General features: G+C 38.6%; 1 protein-coding gene across 3 annotated transcripts in view; it reads right to left on the bottom strand.

Annotated features, from left to right (window-relative positions):
• Positions 1-490: 490 nt before the first annotated feature.
• Positions 491-20,578, bottom strand: part of PID1 (phosphotyrosine interaction domain containing 1) — a 143,595-nt gene continuing 123,507 nt past the window's right edge. For all 3 annotated transcript variants that reach the window (XM_020792634.3, XM_072996014.2, XM_020792633.3), the window contains one exon: positions 491-2,458. In XM_020792634.3, the coding sequence (XP_020648293.1) occupies positions 1,982-2,458 (477 nt within the window). In that variant the 3' untranslated portion in view covers positions 491-1,981. The remainder of the gene's footprint in view (positions 2,459-20,578) is intronic.

Genomic DNA, 20,578 nt, shown 5'->3' with positions numbered 1-20,578 from the left:
TTTTACTGAGCTAGTGATCATAATCCTAGGAACACTTTCTGGGCAGTCATCACCAGCTCAGGTCTCATCAGTGTATATTCCCCCAATATGCACCACTAGAGCCTTGTGGCGCAGTGGTTAAACTGCTGTACTGCAGCCAAAACTGTGCTCATGACCTGGGGTTCAATTCCAGGGAGCCGGTTCAGGTCGACTCAGCCTTCTATCCTTCTGAGGTCGAGGTCGGTAAAATGAGTACAAGCTAATTTTTAAAGGATGCTATTAAAGAGATAATGCTTCATTAAGAATTTATTTATTCATAATATGTTATGGTCTTAGCTGAGGTTACTGCACTGAGATAAAGGGTATGAAAGACATTAGAAGTCCTATTTGTCTCTATTAGATATCAGCAGAACAATTCTGAATGGCTGCTTATAAAATAATATATTAAAAGCAGTTTCTGAAACACAACTTGAATGCACATATAAAATAATGGACTCTAAGATTATCAATATTTAATTAATATTTTTATTATTAAAGTATGAATGCTTTTATGTTGCAGAATAGTTTACATACATTGGAAAGCAATAAGCATAGTATTTCCAAGAGGTGCAAGTCCTCCACATTATGTCCCCATGACCAATCTACATGCTTTAACACTGACTTTTCTCTCCTTCTCTCTCTCTCTCTCTCTCTCTCACACACACACACACACACACACACACACACATAAACACACATGCACACAGAATGTACATAATCACACACAATGGAATAGACTTCTATAGCTATCTGCTTTGATAAGCTTTCTTTTAAGGCTTCTGTAAGGTGCCCTAGTGCCCCTAACATTACCACAATTTATGCACAAGATGGTATAAACGAGCAGCGTTACCTGCAAACTAGTAATCAGCACGTGGCCTTTTTCTTCTCTTTTTAATAAAACCAACAAGTTTCTCAAGTTATGAACCCTTTCATCTCTGACCAGAAAAAGATTCAGGAAATATTACTTTGAGGTAATATTTCAAGCCTGATCTCAAAGGATCATTGCCTTTCCACTGAAATATGGCATATGATCATTATGGTTGTTCAAATATGGCCCTTGAAAGCAAGTAAAGTAAATAAGCCAATATGGACTCTGTTGGTAGCAAGGCTATGGTGAAACTATGTTTCTCATATCACGCCATGACTAAAAGAGAACTTACTAGAAACTGCTCTGGGGTCTAAATCTTTTTCTCAAAATTCAGCAGTGGTCCTATTCATTGAATCAGGAATTCAAAGAGAGTGAATTCAGAAACAATTTCCCACTCCTCACCCCACCTTTTGGTTTCCCTGCAGTACAAGTTTAAAAACAGTGGGGTTAAGTGGAGGATGAGTGGCTGCAGGTACATTTTAAAAAATAAAATGAATAAAATATAGCATATGATTATAAGGTGTACATAAAAGCATCTTTGAATATTCAAACTGTGAAATGTGAATTAACTGTAGACTGTCAGGCTGTTTATCTAAAAGGCTGCAGGTAGCTGTTTCAGCCGGGAGGCACCCAAAGGATTACCCAGTGGCCATCAATTTATATTCCTTCTTGCTTGCTCTATAGAAACAGATCCCATTTGCTATTGCATTAGATGCTAGCAACAAATCTGAAAACAAGCTTTTTGTTAAAACTTCTCAATGGATTCCAACCAAAAAATAAAAATAATTTATCAACTTTAAGAAACAAACCTGAATTGTAAAGATAAAAGCGGGGCTGAATGGTAAACTGGACGAACAAGAAAACAAGCTTTGTCACATTTTAAGAAAACAGCAGCAGATTTCACTGTGATGCAATTATTATAAAGATGCATATATTTGGGGAAATATAGTGAATTGCTTATTTTTCATTTTGAAAAGCTGATCGGTCAGGTGTTGGGAGTTCCATTATTCCCAAATTGAACTGTTGCTTACTCATCTATATGCTTCTATTCCCAGGGCCATTTCTGCTTTTGCTTAACCATCAAACCAGTTCAAGTCAGCCATCATCAGATTCTAATTCATGAGACATTTCCTCAGAAGAGCTGTTCCTGTGGATCCGGCCATCATTCTTCATGCTATGGAAAGTCTTCTTAAAGGCTTCCATCATGGCATGAGCCAACTTCTTAGCCTCTAGCTTGCTCTCACACTCTACAGCATGGCAGTCCATCTGGTAGGACAAATCGTCATTGATCTCCCGATAAACCCAAGCAAAAATGTTTGGGCTGACATTGTGGTCGGCAGTGCAGTAAGCAATGCGTGCAACCTGGAAGGTATCCATGTGGACAGTTGCTTCTCCTTTGAGGTCCAGGTGATGAAGCCAAACCTGGAAAGGGCGGATTTCCAGGAGGGCATTTGCAGGGAAGATGTCTTCTCTGGCAAGTGTGTGCTTCTTCCACAACTCAATGACTGGCTTTTCTGTACATCCTGACAAAAACTGCATCCCTGTTGTGGAAACTTTACCCAAATATGTAACCTGGGAAAAGAGAAAAAGAGAGAAACACAAATTTTCAACTATTTTCGTTATTTCAATTTTAATGTTTTGTGATCTTTGTATAAAACTTCCATGGGATGACTTTATTCCAATCAGACTATTTTTGGCTTGGGATTTTTGAAAGTCAGCTGACATAGAATCACATTCCCTCAGCCTAAGGCATCCAAGGAAGCAATCATTCCATTACATAACGACTGTACTAAAAAGCTGAAGAGTCAACCATTGATCACATTTATATCAGCTTTGAAATAAAGAGTATATCTCTGTTGACTTAAAAGTACAAAATATCTAAAGCAACATCACTACCATCAGAGGATTACATTACTGGGGACATTAATTTTTCGAAATTAAAGACTTGCTTCTCCTACCCTGCAGCTCCTGTGGCTTTCACACAATGAAGGCTGTAAAGTGAGAGCTGTAAGAGCTACATGACAGAATTGAGAAGTGTTTAATTTTCGAAAATTGCTCCTGTTGATGACATCATCAGCCTTCCACAAGTACAATTATGCCAACAGGACTTCAGCCAATATGTAACAAGCAATGAGTGAACATGAAGCTAATCTTCTGTGTTTTTCCAGGATTTGTAACTTTTGCTGATATCACAACAGAGATCCAAAGGGACTAGGAAATGTGCTGGAAAGGTGCTCAGGACATCACTTTGCAAAGGTACATAATAAAGTATGGGCAGTGGTGCTGATAGAGAAACTGACTAATCAGGTCAGATTATACAGAGGGGAAATTAAAGAAGATAACTTTATGAAGATATGGCACCCTTTGTTGAAATCCGATACTGAATTAAAAAAAACAGAGTAAATAGAGTAGACAATGAAGGCATAAGAGTTTATGAATAAGAAATTTGCTATTACTGTATAACAATAGGTATTGTTCTGATATGCTATTTTGAATGGACTGATAGAAAATTAAAAACTCAAGAAAAAGTTTTTAAAAAGAAAAAAAAGAAAAAAATAAAGGGACTAGGAAACATTATTGGAAATATTCTGTGATTTATTTCTTTCATGCTAAAAGCAATGAAACCTTAAATAAAAAAGCTCCAAGTTGTCTTCTATGAATGTGGAATGCTCCACAAATGCATCTGACCATGTCAACTTCTCACATTCATCAGCGGGACTTGGAGACTACACTGGAAATGCAACGGATATAGCTGTTAGGAATCCTTGGTAAGCTTTATTTTGTATCAACCTTTGAGGCTTACTACAACCTCACTGTGTTACTTACAAAGTTCTAAGAGGTCTTCAAGCAAACTTTGCTCACTTGCATGCTGCTCCCTTTCTTCTCTCAGTTTGAATCAGTTTTAGAAAAATAAGTAAACACAGAATCTGTGATATCTATAAAATTTCAGGATATTCTCTCTGGAATACATTTATACATCCACACTAACTATTTTAAAGTCAGTGCCTTTCACTCCCTTAACCAAGGACATGTGAGATTTAGCTTTGAGGGGCTTTGCATGAACTTTTGGCAAAATATAAAGGACTGTGAAACACTGCGAAATTGTTTCAAAAAAGTAGATCTAGATTGAGCATAAAAGCATCTGTTCTTGTAAAGTACTTCACTGGGAGAAAACTCCTTTGATAATGATCAAAATGTTAGCTATTCATGCACAAGACACCACCCCAAAATGTGGCCAAGTCACTAGAACAGAACTGGAAAAATAGGTGAACTTTTGGCAGTTAAACTGGGCAGGAGAAAGATATTTTATTATGGAATGCTGTGTTATTTCTTTTCACATTGTGTTTTAAAAGTGTTTTAAACTGATTTGAATTTAATAGTCCTTTAACTATTATTATATGCTTATTATTTTTTGTAAATGTTGCGGTGTTGTAACTAGTACTTTTAGTTGTTTCTGTTCTTTATCCATTTGTGAATTGCCTTGGGGCCCTATGCTCAGAGAAAAATAAACTAAAGGCAAAGAAGAACAAGTACAAAGCTGCCTCTTCAAACTTCTTCTTCTTCATCATCATCATCATCATCATTGTGTGCCATTAAATCTGTTCTGACATGGCAATCCTTTTTAGCATTTTCTAGGTTGAGAATACTCAGAAGTCATTTACCATTTCCTTCTTCTAGGGGCATCCTGGGACAGTACAACTTCCCTAAGGCCATATAGGCTGTCTCTTCTGCACAGTGAGGAATCAAGCTCTCTGAACTATCTAGCCATCTTCAAACTTAGCCATGTTAAAATCCCCTGGGGTGGGGGTGAAAGAAAGAACACCTTTCATGGGATGAGTTGCAGGAGTGATAGAAAGCCCACCACTTCAGCCTTTTTTAACAGCACAGATGATGGGAGGAATATGAAAAATGGCAACTCATTGCTGCAGTTCCTGTTTAATGAGTGTAGAAATAGACAGTGTCCTTATCACCTAGCAGCAGCTTTTGCTTGGTGAGGAGGCACGCAATGAAAGGAGCAGGGAGCTCTGGCAATTCTCCAGCCCCTAGAGAATTAAGTGGGAAATGGAAGGTGTTAATTTATCACTAAGAAGTGGAAATAAAGCAAAGTGTCACAAGCACTTTGCAATCCTCAGGTCAGTTGTGGCGATGGTTGGTATGGGAGGACCTCCTGCCTCCAATCCATTGCTTTCTACAACTCATCACCTAAGACACCTGCCTCATTTCAGGGGACTGACTCTGATGAAACATGCATGAATTTGGAGCCCAAACCAGTTTGGGGACAAGCATGCTTAATCCACAGTAAAAATTGAATTATGTAGGCCGCACACTATAGTCTGTATCTAGATCAGAGTGTGTGGAATGCAACACTGTACTCCCTCTGAGATATCTCATGACCTGTGGTTTGCTGTTGCACAAGTCAAAGATTGTCCCACCACTGCATTTAGTGGGGTGTATGCTTTCACAAGGACATATTGGCTGGAATCTTATTGTGCCACTCCATATGTATAACTTGAAATTAAGCAAGCAGTAGGGGAAAACCTACCAAGGTGGAAGTGATATCCACAAAGGATTTCTGCAGCTGTGCTGCACAACAGTCATGCTGTGAATTGCACAATCAATTCCACAATCCAGTTGTGGGTCATGGAGACTGCAGATGTGATTTTATGTTGTGTTAACCTCATCAGGAATACATCTTTGATGAAGCTCTGAAAACGCTGCACATTGCAAGCCCTATTCCACTGCACTTGCAGAACAGGGCACCATATTTTGTCCCATATAATTAACACAGCGGAAAAATGTGCATGACACAACAAGCCTAGCCACTATGGTTTGTTATGAATGAGTAGCTAAAAACAGCATAGTGATGCTTGATCATTTCCTCTTTCAGTAGGAGCTTTGCTAAGCAGTTTGTTTATTGTGTCATCTGGTGGCCGTCAGCTTCCCTTCTCTGATGTGTTCTTCCCCAACATGCCAGAAAAAGAACCCAGAGTTTGTTCATGGTTTCCCTCTCTGATTTGTTGGGAGGAAACAAACCAGAGAAGAGGCACTGCCAACTGTTAGACTGTCATGGAGTAAACAAACCACAAGCTATGCTTCATGGTTTGTTTAGCTACTTTGTCTGAAAGCAAGAAAGATTGAACAGTACACATCAGCACACTACTTGTCCACTGAGACAACAGATTTCTATGAATGCCTGGTTTACCATGATCGGTGAAGTCAGCCACTGTATACATTTGACTCCCCAGTTTTCTTTTCATTATTCACCCCTTCTTTTTTCCCTCCCTAATTGAATGCTTTTCCTTCTACTTCCTTCTCCTATAAATCTTATTCAAGCAAAAAGAAGAAAAAGGCTTTCAGAAAAGGACCTATGTTACGGTACTTTGTTTCAACAAAGACAGCAACACAAGAACAAAAGTATTTTAACATCTACAAATTTACTCCAATGTGAGCTTTTGTGGAGCCATTTCTTCAGACACAGAGAGCACAATATGTGGGACACAAGTTCATATAAAGTGGTGCCTTGCTTAATGATTGCTTCGTTTAACGATGTAATCGCTTAACGATTAGTTTTCCCGAGCAATCTTGCTCTCCGTTTAATGATGTTTCCTATGGGCGATTTTCGCATAGCGATGTTTGGGACCTTGCTTCGCATAGCGATGACAGTTTAGGTCCCCCTGTTTCGCTTAACGATGGTTTTGACAGCCTCGTGTTGGCTGTCTTTTAAAAAGGTTTAGAATGCTTGAAATCATAAGTGCACTTAATAAACCCTTTGTTAAACTAATTTGACTTTGTTCTGACTCTTTTTGCATTTGTTGTAATTTTTCCCCCCATTGAAATGCATTGAATAGGTTTCAATGCATTTCAATTGGGGAACCACGTTTCGCTTAGCAATGTTTCCTATGGCGATTTTCGCTTAAGGACGGCAATCCATTCCCATTGGAACGGATTATCCGGTTTTCAATGCATCTCTATGGGAAAACGCGTTTCGCTTAGCAATGTTTTCCCATAGCGATTTTTTTTGCACCAATTAAAATCGTTAAGCGAGGCACCACTGCACTGTGTATGTGATGTGGGAGGGGTGTGGGGCCAAGTGGAATGAAAATACCGTGCTAGTACAACCGGTTATGAGCTTCCATCGTGACAATGTCATTATTAACACAGGTAGCAAACATTCAAAATGTTGCAAATCTAAACATCACAACAATTCTGGCAACAAAAAGATGTAAATGACATTTGCTTTCACAAATTGGGTTTTAGGATTTGAGTTTTTAGGAATAATACCATTGGCCTCTTAACAGAATAATCTTAAAGGTGACACATATTTTTGATGGATGTTTGATTTTTTTTTATTTTTATTTATTTTTTTTTTTTTTTGCTGTTGAGAAAAAGACGAGAGTGTATTTCTAAATTGTCAATCTTAGGAAGAGGTTCAACTCCAGCTGTGTATCCAAGCCCATCATATGATGACCATTGACTAGAAGAGAGTATGGCTAAGATATGAACTCAGGACTTCTTGATTTATCTCAGGCTCTTAGGTTGTACACTATACTGACTCTATTAACACTTATTTCATTCAGCTGTGTTACGGCTGACATCAAGGTTCTGGAAGTTGAGGGATTCTACAGATTTTCAGGTCTGTATGAGCCACACAAACTGTGATGTGATGTTTGAAGGGAGAGTCATGCTTGCCACACAACCTGACTAACTACATCTTCTAAGGCGCTGTGTATAGTAGAAGTGGTAAATACAGTTCTGCCACCAATGTTGAAGTAAGATTTAGCTGCTATTCCAGATAGCTACTGTTGGGGAGTGAGGAGGGGAGCTACCATCTTGTGCTTTGTGGTAGCAAAATGTGTTAGAACGTTTCCCAATCAATCGCTTTCTGCAGTTGCCTGTACAGGCATAGGGTTGATCCAGCGTTGACAAAACTGCTTCCCCAACTTTGCCGATCGCCTTCTTCCACTTTGCAATCCTCAGCACTACTCCCCACCCATAGTGCCTTGGAATGCCTCAATCTTTCAGAACGGAGTTTGTTAAGGGCATGGAGGGCTGCAGGGGGATGGAGAACACAGAAATAGTCACTTTCTCCCATTGCTAGGAACAAATAGCCCTTGTTAACGCTAAACACTTATGTATATGATTGGCTAATGGATATCATACTTTGAATACATTAGTCTTCTGGTGACTGATTCATTCTGAGGGTTTAAACTGCAGTCCTCAATATAGTTTGATGTCATATTTGTAGAATATACACTGCCACTCACAGATATTTTATATGTTGTGTCCTCTTCATTAAAATTTTCATCGTTTATTTACTTAAATTACTGAGAGCTGTAAAAGCGAAATATTTTGTTAGAGAAATCAGCACTGAAAGAAAACTGGGGTAGCAAACAGTGCCTTGTGAGCAGCAGGGCTGATTTCAGTGGAATTACTCATCAGTAATGGGTTTCATTACTCACTGTTTGTTAATATTCTAAAGTAATACGAGAGAGCAGAAACTTTCTTTTTAAAAATGTGTCTATTTCACTTCCACTTAATTTTCTTAGTTACTGAAATGTTATGGTTATTCTATGCTGGTTTAGCAACTGTTATGAAAATAAAAATAGTTCTGTTTCTTAGACTACTTTAATGAAACAAATTATTTTTTCTATAATAGCCAGTATCATCTTATGGAACTCCAGCTGCTCAGCAGGCAAGATGTCACTAGCAGATGGCTACAAATTAAAGACCTGTTTTTTAAATTATTATTTCAGGATGTGCCTATGAAACAAAGTCACTGATGATATCATTCCTACTATAACGGCAGTGTTCCACACAGGGATACTACCTAATGTATGTGAAAATATTCCTGATCAACATATGGAACAACACTTGAAGAAAGAAACTGCATTTAAAGTACCTTATTTGACTCTGGTTTTGTCACTCATATTTTTCTGTCTTCAGTGTTGGTAAAACAAAATTTAGGCCATTTGCATCATCGTCATCATCTTAGAATTGCAGGGCTGGAAGGAACCCTATGGATCACTCAGTCCAGCCCCTGTCAAGGAGGCACAGTGAGGAATTAAACTCCCATCCTCCAGCTTCTCGACCCGATATGGAAACCACTGAGGTGCCTAGCAATTCAAATAGCATAGTATTATTCCCATTTATGTGCAGTCACATTGATGTTCATGGGACTTAGTCCAAATACACAAGCTTAGATCACATCTAAAAAGAAATAAGCTTGTTAGAAGCAATATTATTTTAAGGGAGCTTTGCTTCTAATAACATGTTTTGTTCAATTTGGTCCTAAAGAATCTTGACATTATGGCAGAAATCCCGTTGCAGTTATGCAAAAGGCATAATATTTTTAAATGAACTGCTGTAAGTGAAGAAATATCCACAGACATTATCTGTTACATGTGCAACTTTGCATGCAAAATACGACTACAGAGATTCCTTAACTTATGGCAATCTACTTCCATAAATTATGTCCTTTGTGTAACCACACAACAGGATTTCAGAAATTGAGGCTGAAAATCATTAGCCTCTACAAGAGCTCTTCCTCTCAGCATAAGAATAAGATGATGTCAGTGGTCAACAGAGTTTTCCATAATTTGTGCAAAATGCCTCTGTACAAAAATAGTGTCTTTTATCTTGGCTCAACAAAAAGCACTCATGTGCACACCCATATACACTTATCAAGCACAGAAGGATTAGCAATCAAAAAGATGAAGAAAAAAAAGATGCTTTTAATATTTAAAAGTCCATGCAACAAGACAGCAACTTCTGCAATTTTGTTCAACTACATACCACTGCATACATTTCGTTCAACTGCATACTACTGTATACATTTGCACAATGTATACATTTCCAATGAGTGGAAGCACTCCCATCAATGCTGACAGAAAGTATACCGCCATCTCACAAGGCAGTTTGTATGTTTTTGTTTGTTTGTTTGTTCTTGTGTGCAAGAAGGAGAGAAGTGAGGATTTAAACCCCTATTGCCCCTATGGGCTAGCCACCTTTCCCAACAACACTGTCTGTGACATATTTGGGAAAAAACAATTAGGTAAACCAGATTAACAGCCCAGCCCAGGAAAAAGTGAGCAGTGCATAATGATTGGACTGATCATTGGACAACAGTTCCCCCCCCCCCCAGCATTCACTGCCTTAATGAACCATTTTATACTGGCTAATGGTAAGGCTGGCCCTGTTCATTATTCAGTAATTAAGTGGAACAGGTGACAAGAAAGTGATGCTGGTGACTTGATTCATTTTCTCTATTTCCTTCTTGGATGCAATCCAGTGTGTAAGGCCTAGTCATTACTCCTGGAACAGAACCAATTCAATTTCATGTGGATGAACAACAGTCAAATTTCTCACTGACTTCACTGAAAATCTGAGATTAGATTGTTGTAGTAGTTCTTAATGTGGTCAGGTGGTATGTTTCATATGATATAGCAAATGGGAGGGAATCTTTCAATTTAATAAATTTAAGAAATAAAGGGCCTTTTATTACCTCCTTTTTCTACGACGGCAACAATATATAGCTTTATTACATTTGTAGTGGCTTGGGATCTCCATTGTCATTTTTCAAAAGGTTTGTAGAAGATAATATTCCACACAATCTTCCTGGTATATTGAAATGGTGTATATTCTTTGTGCCATTTCTCCTGTCAAACAGGAATTTCTATCCAAGTCTTTTCCCCATGTGCAAACTTCTGCAATGATCTCAAACACAGCTGCAACTCCAGCTATTAAGTTATTAGGTGTATGTGAACATGCTAACCTTTGGAGGAAAATGCAATCCATTTCAAAGATTTCAAGCTTCACCATGAGTGCTGAATATCAATATCTGACCCAAAGTGCAATCTACAGAAAACAGCAGCATTTAGAGCTTTTTCCATCAGGAGAGATGAAAAAAGCTATTTTGCTTGCAGAGATAATCAGGATAAAAATTTTAACCATACTGAAATCAATGGGAATTTGTCACTAACTCAGATTAGTGTTGAATTTTGCCTTCCACGTGAAGTTCGTAAAAGGTAACTTTATACAAATGATCGTAATTTTTTAAAAAGAAACTTGCTGAAAAATAGAGTGTGAGAGCAGCCTGCACAATAATTTATAAAAAGCATCTCTGAGACATAGTGTGGGATGGTCTCTAGTCTGCTGAGCAGAGTGAGCACGTAGAAGTACTATTTTGAGGATCAGGGTAGACTGGGTAGACAGAGTTGTGTCCTACACAGATAGATGATATGAACTTCCATGGTTGCAGTTACAGGGGGCAATTTTTGCTATAGAATGGCAAGCAGTATTGTGGTCATGAACTAAATAAATTCCCACCTGTTGATATCAAAAGCTATGACCCTCCCAATATAACATCAAATAATACTCGGAGCATGCACATACCCCATTCATGAGAGATGAGCCACCTATATGTATTACTTTTACATATGCTGTATGCTACCCTGAACTGCAGTAAATATAATTTTAATTCAATAAAATATTTTATAATCTATGTTTCTATTTAACATTTCAGCTTCCTAGTTTGTTTTGATTTCATTTAATTTACATTCTTCAAGTAAAGTAGTTTGGGTTTATTTTCAGCAGCTTTAAATTTTTAACTGCATTTAGAAGTGCTAATTCCTCAGCCTATTACAAGATTAATGACTGGCTGGCTTTCTAATGCTGCCCAGCTCAATGCAGCTCACCCCAAAAACACATTGGGGGAAAAAATGGAAGAAAGAACAAAAGATATAATTTATTTGGGCAAGCTCTTATTCATTCTGCTGCTCTAAATGTTGGTTGCCTCCGCAAACTAATTAGCTAATATATCATTAGGGAAAATTGTGCTTGCCTCAGACTAAGATGCAGTATACAGATAGTAGTTGCCAAGGGATACATTTTACACAAGAGTAGATACCCTATGAAGTCTGGAACAAAATGCTTTCACAATCACAGTTGCCCTAGAATGAAATTCTTCCTTCCTTATTTAATATTCTGTAAAGTTATACCAAGTTTAACACAAGGCTTTTGCTTTGGAAAGTTCTGGAGAAGAGAAAAAACTGAGCCATTTGCTGACTGCATGATTGTTTTTGTTTTGTTTTGTTTTGTTTTTTTAGTGTTGTTGCTCTTTTTAAACTACAGGGTGAATCCAGACAATATTAATTGCACCTGGTTCTCAATAAAACTGGTGACACTTTACTTATTCATGATGTTCTATTTACACTGATTTCAGTAGAACCCAAATAGAATTAACTTAATCTGCATTTTAATAGCATTTTTTGCTATTATGAGCTGCCTTCAAATTGCTCCTGGAAAGAAAAGTTGGCATGAAAATATTGAAATAAATAAATAATAAACACCACTCTACAAATACACCTGAACAGGGGTAGATCTCTCTTCGCATGCTGTGAGGCCTGCACCTTCTTGGACCTCTGATGCACTGAGCGGAGGTAATATACTGTACCCTTCTCATTAATACATACAAACAGGAGAACTTTGAGAAGAGGAGAATTTTGGACAAGCTGTACAGCAATAGTGGTAAGATGTCACTCATTTTTCTGAGGCTTTTTCCCCTTATTTGGAGACCTCCAGGGAGCTGTTACATTGCTCCCTCTCAATGCAGGATACAGCACCAACTATCAGGTGCACAAGAGTCTTGCTTGGTGAAAGTATTGCCTGCTCATTGTGCTGGCAGATATAGAGAGGCATTATGTAAATGGCACATTACCAGCCCTGCAACACATCACAAGTCCTATGATGGGCATAACTTAACACAGACAAGACAGAAGTTCTCCTTGCAAATCGAAAGACAGATCAAGGAACAGGATTGCAGCCTGTGCTGGATGAGGTTACACTTGCTCTGAAAACAAGTTGTGCAGCTTTGGGGTGCTCTGGATTCATCTCTGAGCCTGGGTGCCCAGGTTTCAGTGGTGGTAAGGAGTGCATTTCAATTATTAAAATTAATCTGCCAGTTGCACCATTCCTGGAGAGATCTGATCTGGCCACAGTGACACATGCCTTAGTCACATCCCGACTGGATTACTATAATGTGCTCTACGTGGGGTTGCCTCTGGAAAGTGTCAGGAAACTTCAACATGTCCAAAATGCAGCAGCAAGACTGCTAACTGGGGCTGGTCACAGGGAGCACATAACCCGTTACAGCAACTGCACTGGCCGCTGATACATTTCTGGGCATAATTCAAATTGCTGTTTCAAACTTATAAAGCCCTAAGTGGCTTGGGTTCAAGGACTGCCTCTCCCTTTATGGGCCTGCCTGGGTGTTAAGATCATCAGGAGAGGGTTTTCTCTCAGTCCTGTCATTGTCAGTTGTGTTTGGCTGGGACATGGGAGAGGGCCTTTTTTGTTGCTTGTCTCAGACTTTGGAACTCCCTCCCACAGGAATCCAGGCTGGCCCCAACTTTGCTGTCCTTCTGCAAGTAGTCAAAGACTTTTCTCTTCAGGAAAACTTTCCCTTAGTGATTGACACTTGAGTGGGTTTTTTAAAAAATGGATTGTTATATGTTATTGCTTTGAATGTGTTTTGGTGTTGCTTTGGGTGACTGCTTGTACTGTGATATATGTTTGATCCTTGTAGTATTGTATACTCATTGTTTTTAACTTTACATACTATGTTTTAATATTGTAAGCCACCTTGGGTCATTTTCAAAGGAGAAAGGTGGGTTAAAATATTTTAAATAAATACTGTACATAATAAATACAAATAACCTCTGCTCTACATACCTGTCTTATGCATTTCCAAAATGGAATCTCATAAAAAACCAGAGGGTCCTAGGATCACTTAGGGTTCTGGTAAGCACATAATGTGTCCACCTTAACAACATATATATTAACATTTAGATGTTCCCACTCAACATCTTCTCCTGGAAGTTGGACAACATCAAAGCTACTTCTATTTTAAATGGGACAACTCTAAACCATGATCTGTTGCACTGGATAGTTTTCAAGATTTTCACTCAATAAGTTATTTTCTATCCTGCACTTATTTTCCCATTTATTTGATCCTGAATAATCCGCTGTAACAATTCATACACTTCATTTCTCACTATGTGACTAAGTATTATAGCATTCTATACTTAACGTGTTTTTTTAATTTATTGGATCTTAATTCATTCATAGTATTTCTTTGCTGATCACCTCCTTAGCCCAAGAAATTCTTATCATCCTGTGATAAATTCACATTTCAAATGCTTCTAACCTTTTCAAAACTGTGTTAAAGCCCATGATTCCACACCATCCACTACCTGAGAATACAGAGCACCGTATAATTCAATTTTTGCATATTATTCCATTCTTCTGTTCTGAGCTATGTCTATTCTGACATTTATTGTACAGCAAGATCATAACTATAGCTCACAAAAAATGTATTAAAAGCAGTTTTTCAAAAATCCCATTTTCAAAAAAGAAAGAAAAAGAAAAAGAAGCAAAGCATCCTAAATTCAAAAATGCCAAAGACATAATATACATGAAGGAAGTTACCAAGGAGATACACTTTTGTTGCTAAAAGACTTATATTACAGGACTGGAATGACAAAGTAGTCTATTGACTAGATGGGCGGGGTACAAATACAATAAATAAATAAATAAATACCAGCCCAAATAACTCAATGGATAGAGAATCTAACAACATTGTATTGACATATGAATGTATGGTTTACAGATGACAAGTACATATGGATACATTTTTAAATATCTGAAAGACTTTTGTTGAACTTTATATATAAATAGCATTTTCCTTTTTCTCCCTCCCCTTATTTCTTTCTTCTTTTCTCTGTGTCCCTTAGGTTAGTGATATAAATATGTATTTAATTATACTGTATTACCTTCTCAGCTATTCTGCTATTTTCTGTGCCACCCCCACCCCCCAAAATACTATCAATAAAATTCTTTTTAAAAAACAAAAAACTAAGGAGATAATTTTCTATCTAGAAATTCCAAACAGCTCCTTCAGGGTTTAGTGTGAAATTGCAACATCCAGTGTTAAAAATGCTTTTTAAAATGACAACTAGAGCTGAAAAGATGCCCCAGTTGGAGCCTGATTAGAATTTTATTCTCAGATGGTTAGAAGGTATGATTTTATTCAGTCCAAAGGGTTTAGGTGACCCTTGAAATCTGTATCGTATAAGCCACTTGTTCATGAAACCATTCCCTCACAAAAAGTAGCCCCTTTCCTCTTGTATGTCTGCCCTAACTGCCCTTCAGCCTCTATCTTTGTCTGCTAGCACCATCCTTGTCTGGTTGCAGCTACTGTGTCCAAACTTAACAGTGAAATGATTGGAGTATGTAATGGATGGCAAAAGGTAGATGTTTTACCAGCTTTCTGGCTGTTCAGTGACAGACAGAAAGCATTGGCACCCCGTTTCTGCGGCCTGTGGATTGTGATTTTCCTCCCAAAGAGTGGACCTGGATTTGATACAAATAGTGCTAATATTTAAAGTGAGAAGACAGCACCAGAAAGATAAACTCACAGTAACAAATATGATATTCCTACTGTATTTTCAGGGATCTGAAGCATGACACTTGGTAAATTCAGTGATAAAATTCACAATTGGAGTGGGGAACTTTCACTCTTCACCTCTTGACAAACTACTACTCCCATTCGACTTAAGCATTAGCCAGGCTTGCTTAGGCAAATGGGAACTGAAGTTCAGCAACAACTGGCGAGCTACACGTTTCCTCCAGGAAGTGGTTGGAGGAGCAAGGATCACAATGTAACTGCAGGTGTGACAACATCAGCAGCAACCTGTCCCTAGTCCTGTGTTTTTAATATTCAGTTTTTTAAAAAAATTAATAAAAAGAGCAGAGGCAAGGTTCTGGTTGCGGTTGTCATAGGCAGATATCATTAAATTTATTTCAAGCATGCGAAAACCAACACAAAACCAGAAGTTTTACATAATGTAGCCAAGCCCTTAGTTGTACCTTGCTAGGAAACTCCTCAGAAGACACACAGGCTCTGCAAATGGAACATGAGCTTGTGAATCACAGGGATACTAATGATGCTGAATAGTTTAGGCAAGAGTGAGATCAGCCCACTCCTATTCTAAGGAATAATATCCAAAATGAGCTGGTGCTTCTGAACAGTTCTAGCCTGTTGGCTCAGGCTGCTCAGGTACAGTACATTTAAGAACTGCAAGAGATAAGATATTAATGAAAACATTATGTTATGTGGTGGAAGTAGTTCCACAGAGGTAGTGAAGGCAGACATCAAGAAGAGAAATTGTATTTTTTTTTTTTAGTTCAAACCAAATATCATATGAAGAATAAAAGTATGAAAGCATTAAAACTCTGCATGGGGCTGCATTTCAGCAAAACAGCTCAGGGGATAATTGTAGAGTATGCTTCAGTTATAGAAGGGTTTTACATCTAAGCCCACATCTGAAGCTAACTGAATCATCTTACATTTTCTGTTTCTACTTCTATTAAGGTCCTTGTTGCAATACCCACAACATACCAAGAATATCTACAAAGCAACCTTCTGCACCTCTTTCTGTTTAATACAGAGACATCTCTAGTAGATGAATATGCAACCTGTGGAAGGTACATTAAATTGTAAGAAAAACATAGAAACTGTGTGCTCAGTAATGGAAATATGAACCAATTTGATTCTTAAATAAAACATGGCATAGTGAATAGATTGTCAACTGATGAGCAAAAATAGGAACCCAACTGAAATGTTTAAGGTGACCTTGGACTAGTCATTATTTCTCAGTTTAACCTAAATCAGAAGATTGTGGTGAGGATCAAAAGTGGGACTAGATAAACCTTTGATCTCACTAACTAAAAAAAGGACGGACTATAAATGGGATCACAGGACAGAGAAAGCTGGTTTTAAAGTAACATTCTTGTTTTTTCCTTGGCTTTGTAGCAATTAATGTTCAGTGCTACTGTTTCATACATTAATGGCCAAACCATTGAAAGAATTAATTGAGAGACAGAGAGAGGGAGACAGAAGGAAAGAAAGAAAGAAAAGAATAGCTTATACTAGCCAGCACAGTGCAAGTGCCCTGACAAATTACTCAAACATATGCATCCCTCAACATAGTGCAAATTAATGCTTTTATAATCTGGTAGAAAGGCGCTTGCTGCCAACAGGCAATAATTATTTGCTGTCAATCCAGTTTCTCATATAATTTCCACCTTTTACACTATGGTATAATCAAAATCAATTTTAGAAGTTGCTGTGTGCATTTTGAAAATTGTGTGGCTTCAATCTACAGGTTTAGAGTAAGGTTTAAATCAAGTCACTGGTGGTGATTGAAACAAAGTTTGGTAATATGCATTAATTGACTCACGCCTACTATTTCGTTTTCACATTGTCCTCCCTGTAGACAATAAATGTCACTGGAAGTCCCTCTCTTTTGTAGATACAGCATAAAGAAAAGAATGGAAGTGGGCCATGTTGCATGAGAATCCCAGTCCAATCAATTTAACAGCTGGTAACAACACAGGGTCTAAATGACACAGGGTGTAAAAACAGTGAAAAAGCTAGCACAAGCGCTGCACGAACTTTTTACATTACAGAATATCAGCCCACTGGTCTCTAGTTTCTATGGGGCAATACTGAAGCCCTAATATAAGTAATTCTAAGCCAAACTTTCAGGGTCTGTGTGTTTTTTAGATGGATAGTTATGCATTACTGCCTTGACTGGATTTTTAGTACTTCTTGTGTTTTCCTTTTTTGTGTTTTCTATTTCTCAGAGTGGCACTGGCTTGTCGTTGTTGTTTAATTGCATACTCAGCCCTACTACTGTCTTTTAATGATGTACAATGCCTCTTTACTCTTAGCTTTAAATATTGACTTTTAATGATGTTAACCACAGTTGCATACTCATTGTTTTCAACATTACATATTGTCTTCACTGTTGTAAGCCCCCTTGGGTCCTTTTGAAGGAGAAAGGTGGGGTAAAAAATATTTTAAATAAATAAATAAATAAAATAATTTGAACCATCATCTTAACACAACCTCAGTGCAGTTCTGAAACAAAAACAAATGATAATGTTATTTTTGGATTTGGATGAAAGAGAGGTCCTGGCATTACTTTTTGACGAAGGATTTGGAGTTGAGGGGAAAATACATTATATGAATGGCAACGGCAGCTTGTGATGGCGGTGGGTGGCACCCCCTATCCCAGTCCACAAGCCACCCATGATGAGGAATATAAAACTTATATTAAGGCTGGTAAAGATTCATGTTCAATGGAGTGGATTCCAAGACAGTGTATATTTCAGAGTCCAAAACTGATCCAACTCCAAAATCACATTCAGACTTTCATTAAGTCCCATGACATGAATGAAATAGAGCTGAATAATGACTATTTTGTCATAAATGATGATAAATTTCATTGTAAATAAAACACTATAAAGTGTAAAGTATAAAATACTTTATTTTATAGGAGGTCATGAAAAGCATATTGATTTTTAAAATGCTAGGGCTTATATTAATGTAGCATAAACTAGGGATGTGGTGGCACTGTGGGTTAAACCGCAGAAGCCTCTGTGCTGCAACGTCAGAAGACCAGCAGTTGTAAGATCGAATCCACGCGACGGAATGAGTTCCCGTTGCTTGTCCAGCTCCTGCCAACCTAGCAGTTTGAAAGCATGTAAATGTGAGTAGATAAATAGGTGGCACCTTGGTGGGAAGGTAATGGTGTTCCGTGTCTAGTCACGCTGGCCACATGACCACGGAAACTGTCTATGGACAAACGCTGGCTCTATGGCTTGGAGACGGGGATGAGCACTGCGCCCTAGAATTGGACATGACTGGACTAAATGTCAAGGGGAACCCTTACCTAGAATGAGATTTTAAAAGCAAATAGCTACAAATAGGTTGCACCCTGGAGTTCATGGGTGTCCTTGGGACTTTGGTACAGGCCCTGGTCATCTCCCGGATCAACTACTGCAATGGCCTCTACATGGGGCTTCTCTTGAACCTGATCCAGACACTTCAGTGGATCTAGAATGCAGTAGCCAGACTGGTGGTTTGTGCAAGTAAGCTTGACCATACCACTTCAGTTCTGGCTCGTCTCCACTGGTTGCCTGTGGTGTCCTGGATCAGGTTCAAGGTTTTGACAGCCATATACAAAGCCCTGCACAGTTTGGGACCATGTTACTTGTTGAAGCGTCTCTCCTTCATGTCATCTGCTCGACCCACAAGGTCATCCCAGTTGAGGCTCCTCCAGGTGGCCACCCTGAGGGAGGCTCATAAATCCTCTACAAAAGGTACGGTCTTCTTTGCAGTAGCTCCAATCTTATGGAATCAGCTTCCAGAGGAGCTCTGCCAACCCCTTCCTTGTGTACTTTTAAGAAGCTTTTCAGGGAGGCTTTCCACACGAATACCAGCTGACCACCTTCCTCCTCCTGTTTTTTCTCTTCCCTCCCCTCTTTTTCTCTTCCACTCTGAGATTAGTCTCACATAGTTCAGAACTGCACACTGTAAAAATAATTGTACATATATAGAAATGGATTGAAAGTGGCAATTGTAATCTATACTACTGCAACTCTTCTATTATAGTAGAAATAGCTTTGTGTTGATATGAGAGCTGATTACCCATGGAAAGCAAAATTTCAAGTCTCAGTGTTAATAAATTTGACACGAGTACACAGGATAAACCAACTGCTCTTTGAGAAAATTCATGTTCACCAAGGTATATGAGAAATGGAAGTTTGCTTCTATTCATTATCGGATATAATGATAATGACAACAAGAACAAGAACAAGAACAACAACAACAACAATTATTTATTACGGTCAGCGACCAGGAAGATAAAAATACATTATTTTATAAAATCACATAATAACAAGGCATTGGTCAAGACATGACATGACACCATCAATGCACCCTCTGGATGTTTTATGACATTAAAGTTAAAAAGACGTCATGAGTTAGCCAGTAGCATTGAATAATATTGTTATTTAGTCGTTAAGTCGTGTCCGACTCTTCGTGACCCCATGGACCAGAGCACGCCAGGCCCTCCTGTCTTCCACTGCCTCCCAGAGTTCAGTCAAATGCATGTTGGTAGCTTTGATGACACTGTCCAACCATCTCCTCCTCTGTCATCCCCTTCTCCTCTTGCCTTCACACTTTCCCCACATCAGGGTCTTTTCCAGGGAGTCCTCTCTTCCCATGAGATGGCCAAAGTATTGGAGCCTCAGCTTCAGGATCTGTCCTTCCAGTGAGCACTCAGGGTTCAATTCCTTCAGAATTGATAGGTTTGTTCTCCTTGCAGTCCAGGGGACTCTCAACAGTCTCCTTCAGCACTACAATTCAAAAGCATCACTTCTTCAGTGATCAGCCTTCTTTATGGTCCAGCTCTCACTTCCATACATCACTACTGGAAAAAACATAGTTTTGACTATGTGGACCTTTGTTGGCAAGGTGATGTATCTGCTTTTTAAGATGCTGTCTAGGTTTGACATCGCGTTCCTCCCAAGAAGCAGGCACCTTTTAATTTTGTGGCTGCTGTCACCATCTGCAGTGATCATGGAGCCCAAGAAGGTAAAATCTGTCACTACCTCCACATCATTCCCTTCTATTTGCCAGGAGGTGATGGGACCAATGGCCATGATCTTAGGTTTTTTGATGCTGAGCTTCATTTTTTGCGATCTCCTCTTTCACCCTCATTAAGAGGTTCTTTAATTCTTCCTCATTCTCTGCTATCAGAGTGGTATCATCGGCATATCAGAGGT

This window comes from Pogona vitticeps, chromosome 3 (genome assembly GCF_051106095.1).
Source record: "Pogona vitticeps strain Pit_001003342236 chromosome 3, PviZW2.1, whole genome shotgun sequence".
Classification (NCBI taxonomy): domain Eukaryota; kingdom Metazoa; phylum Chordata; class Lepidosauria; order Squamata; family Agamidae; genus Pogona; species Pogona vitticeps.
This window is presented reverse-complemented; position numbering and strand designations above follow the sequence as displayed.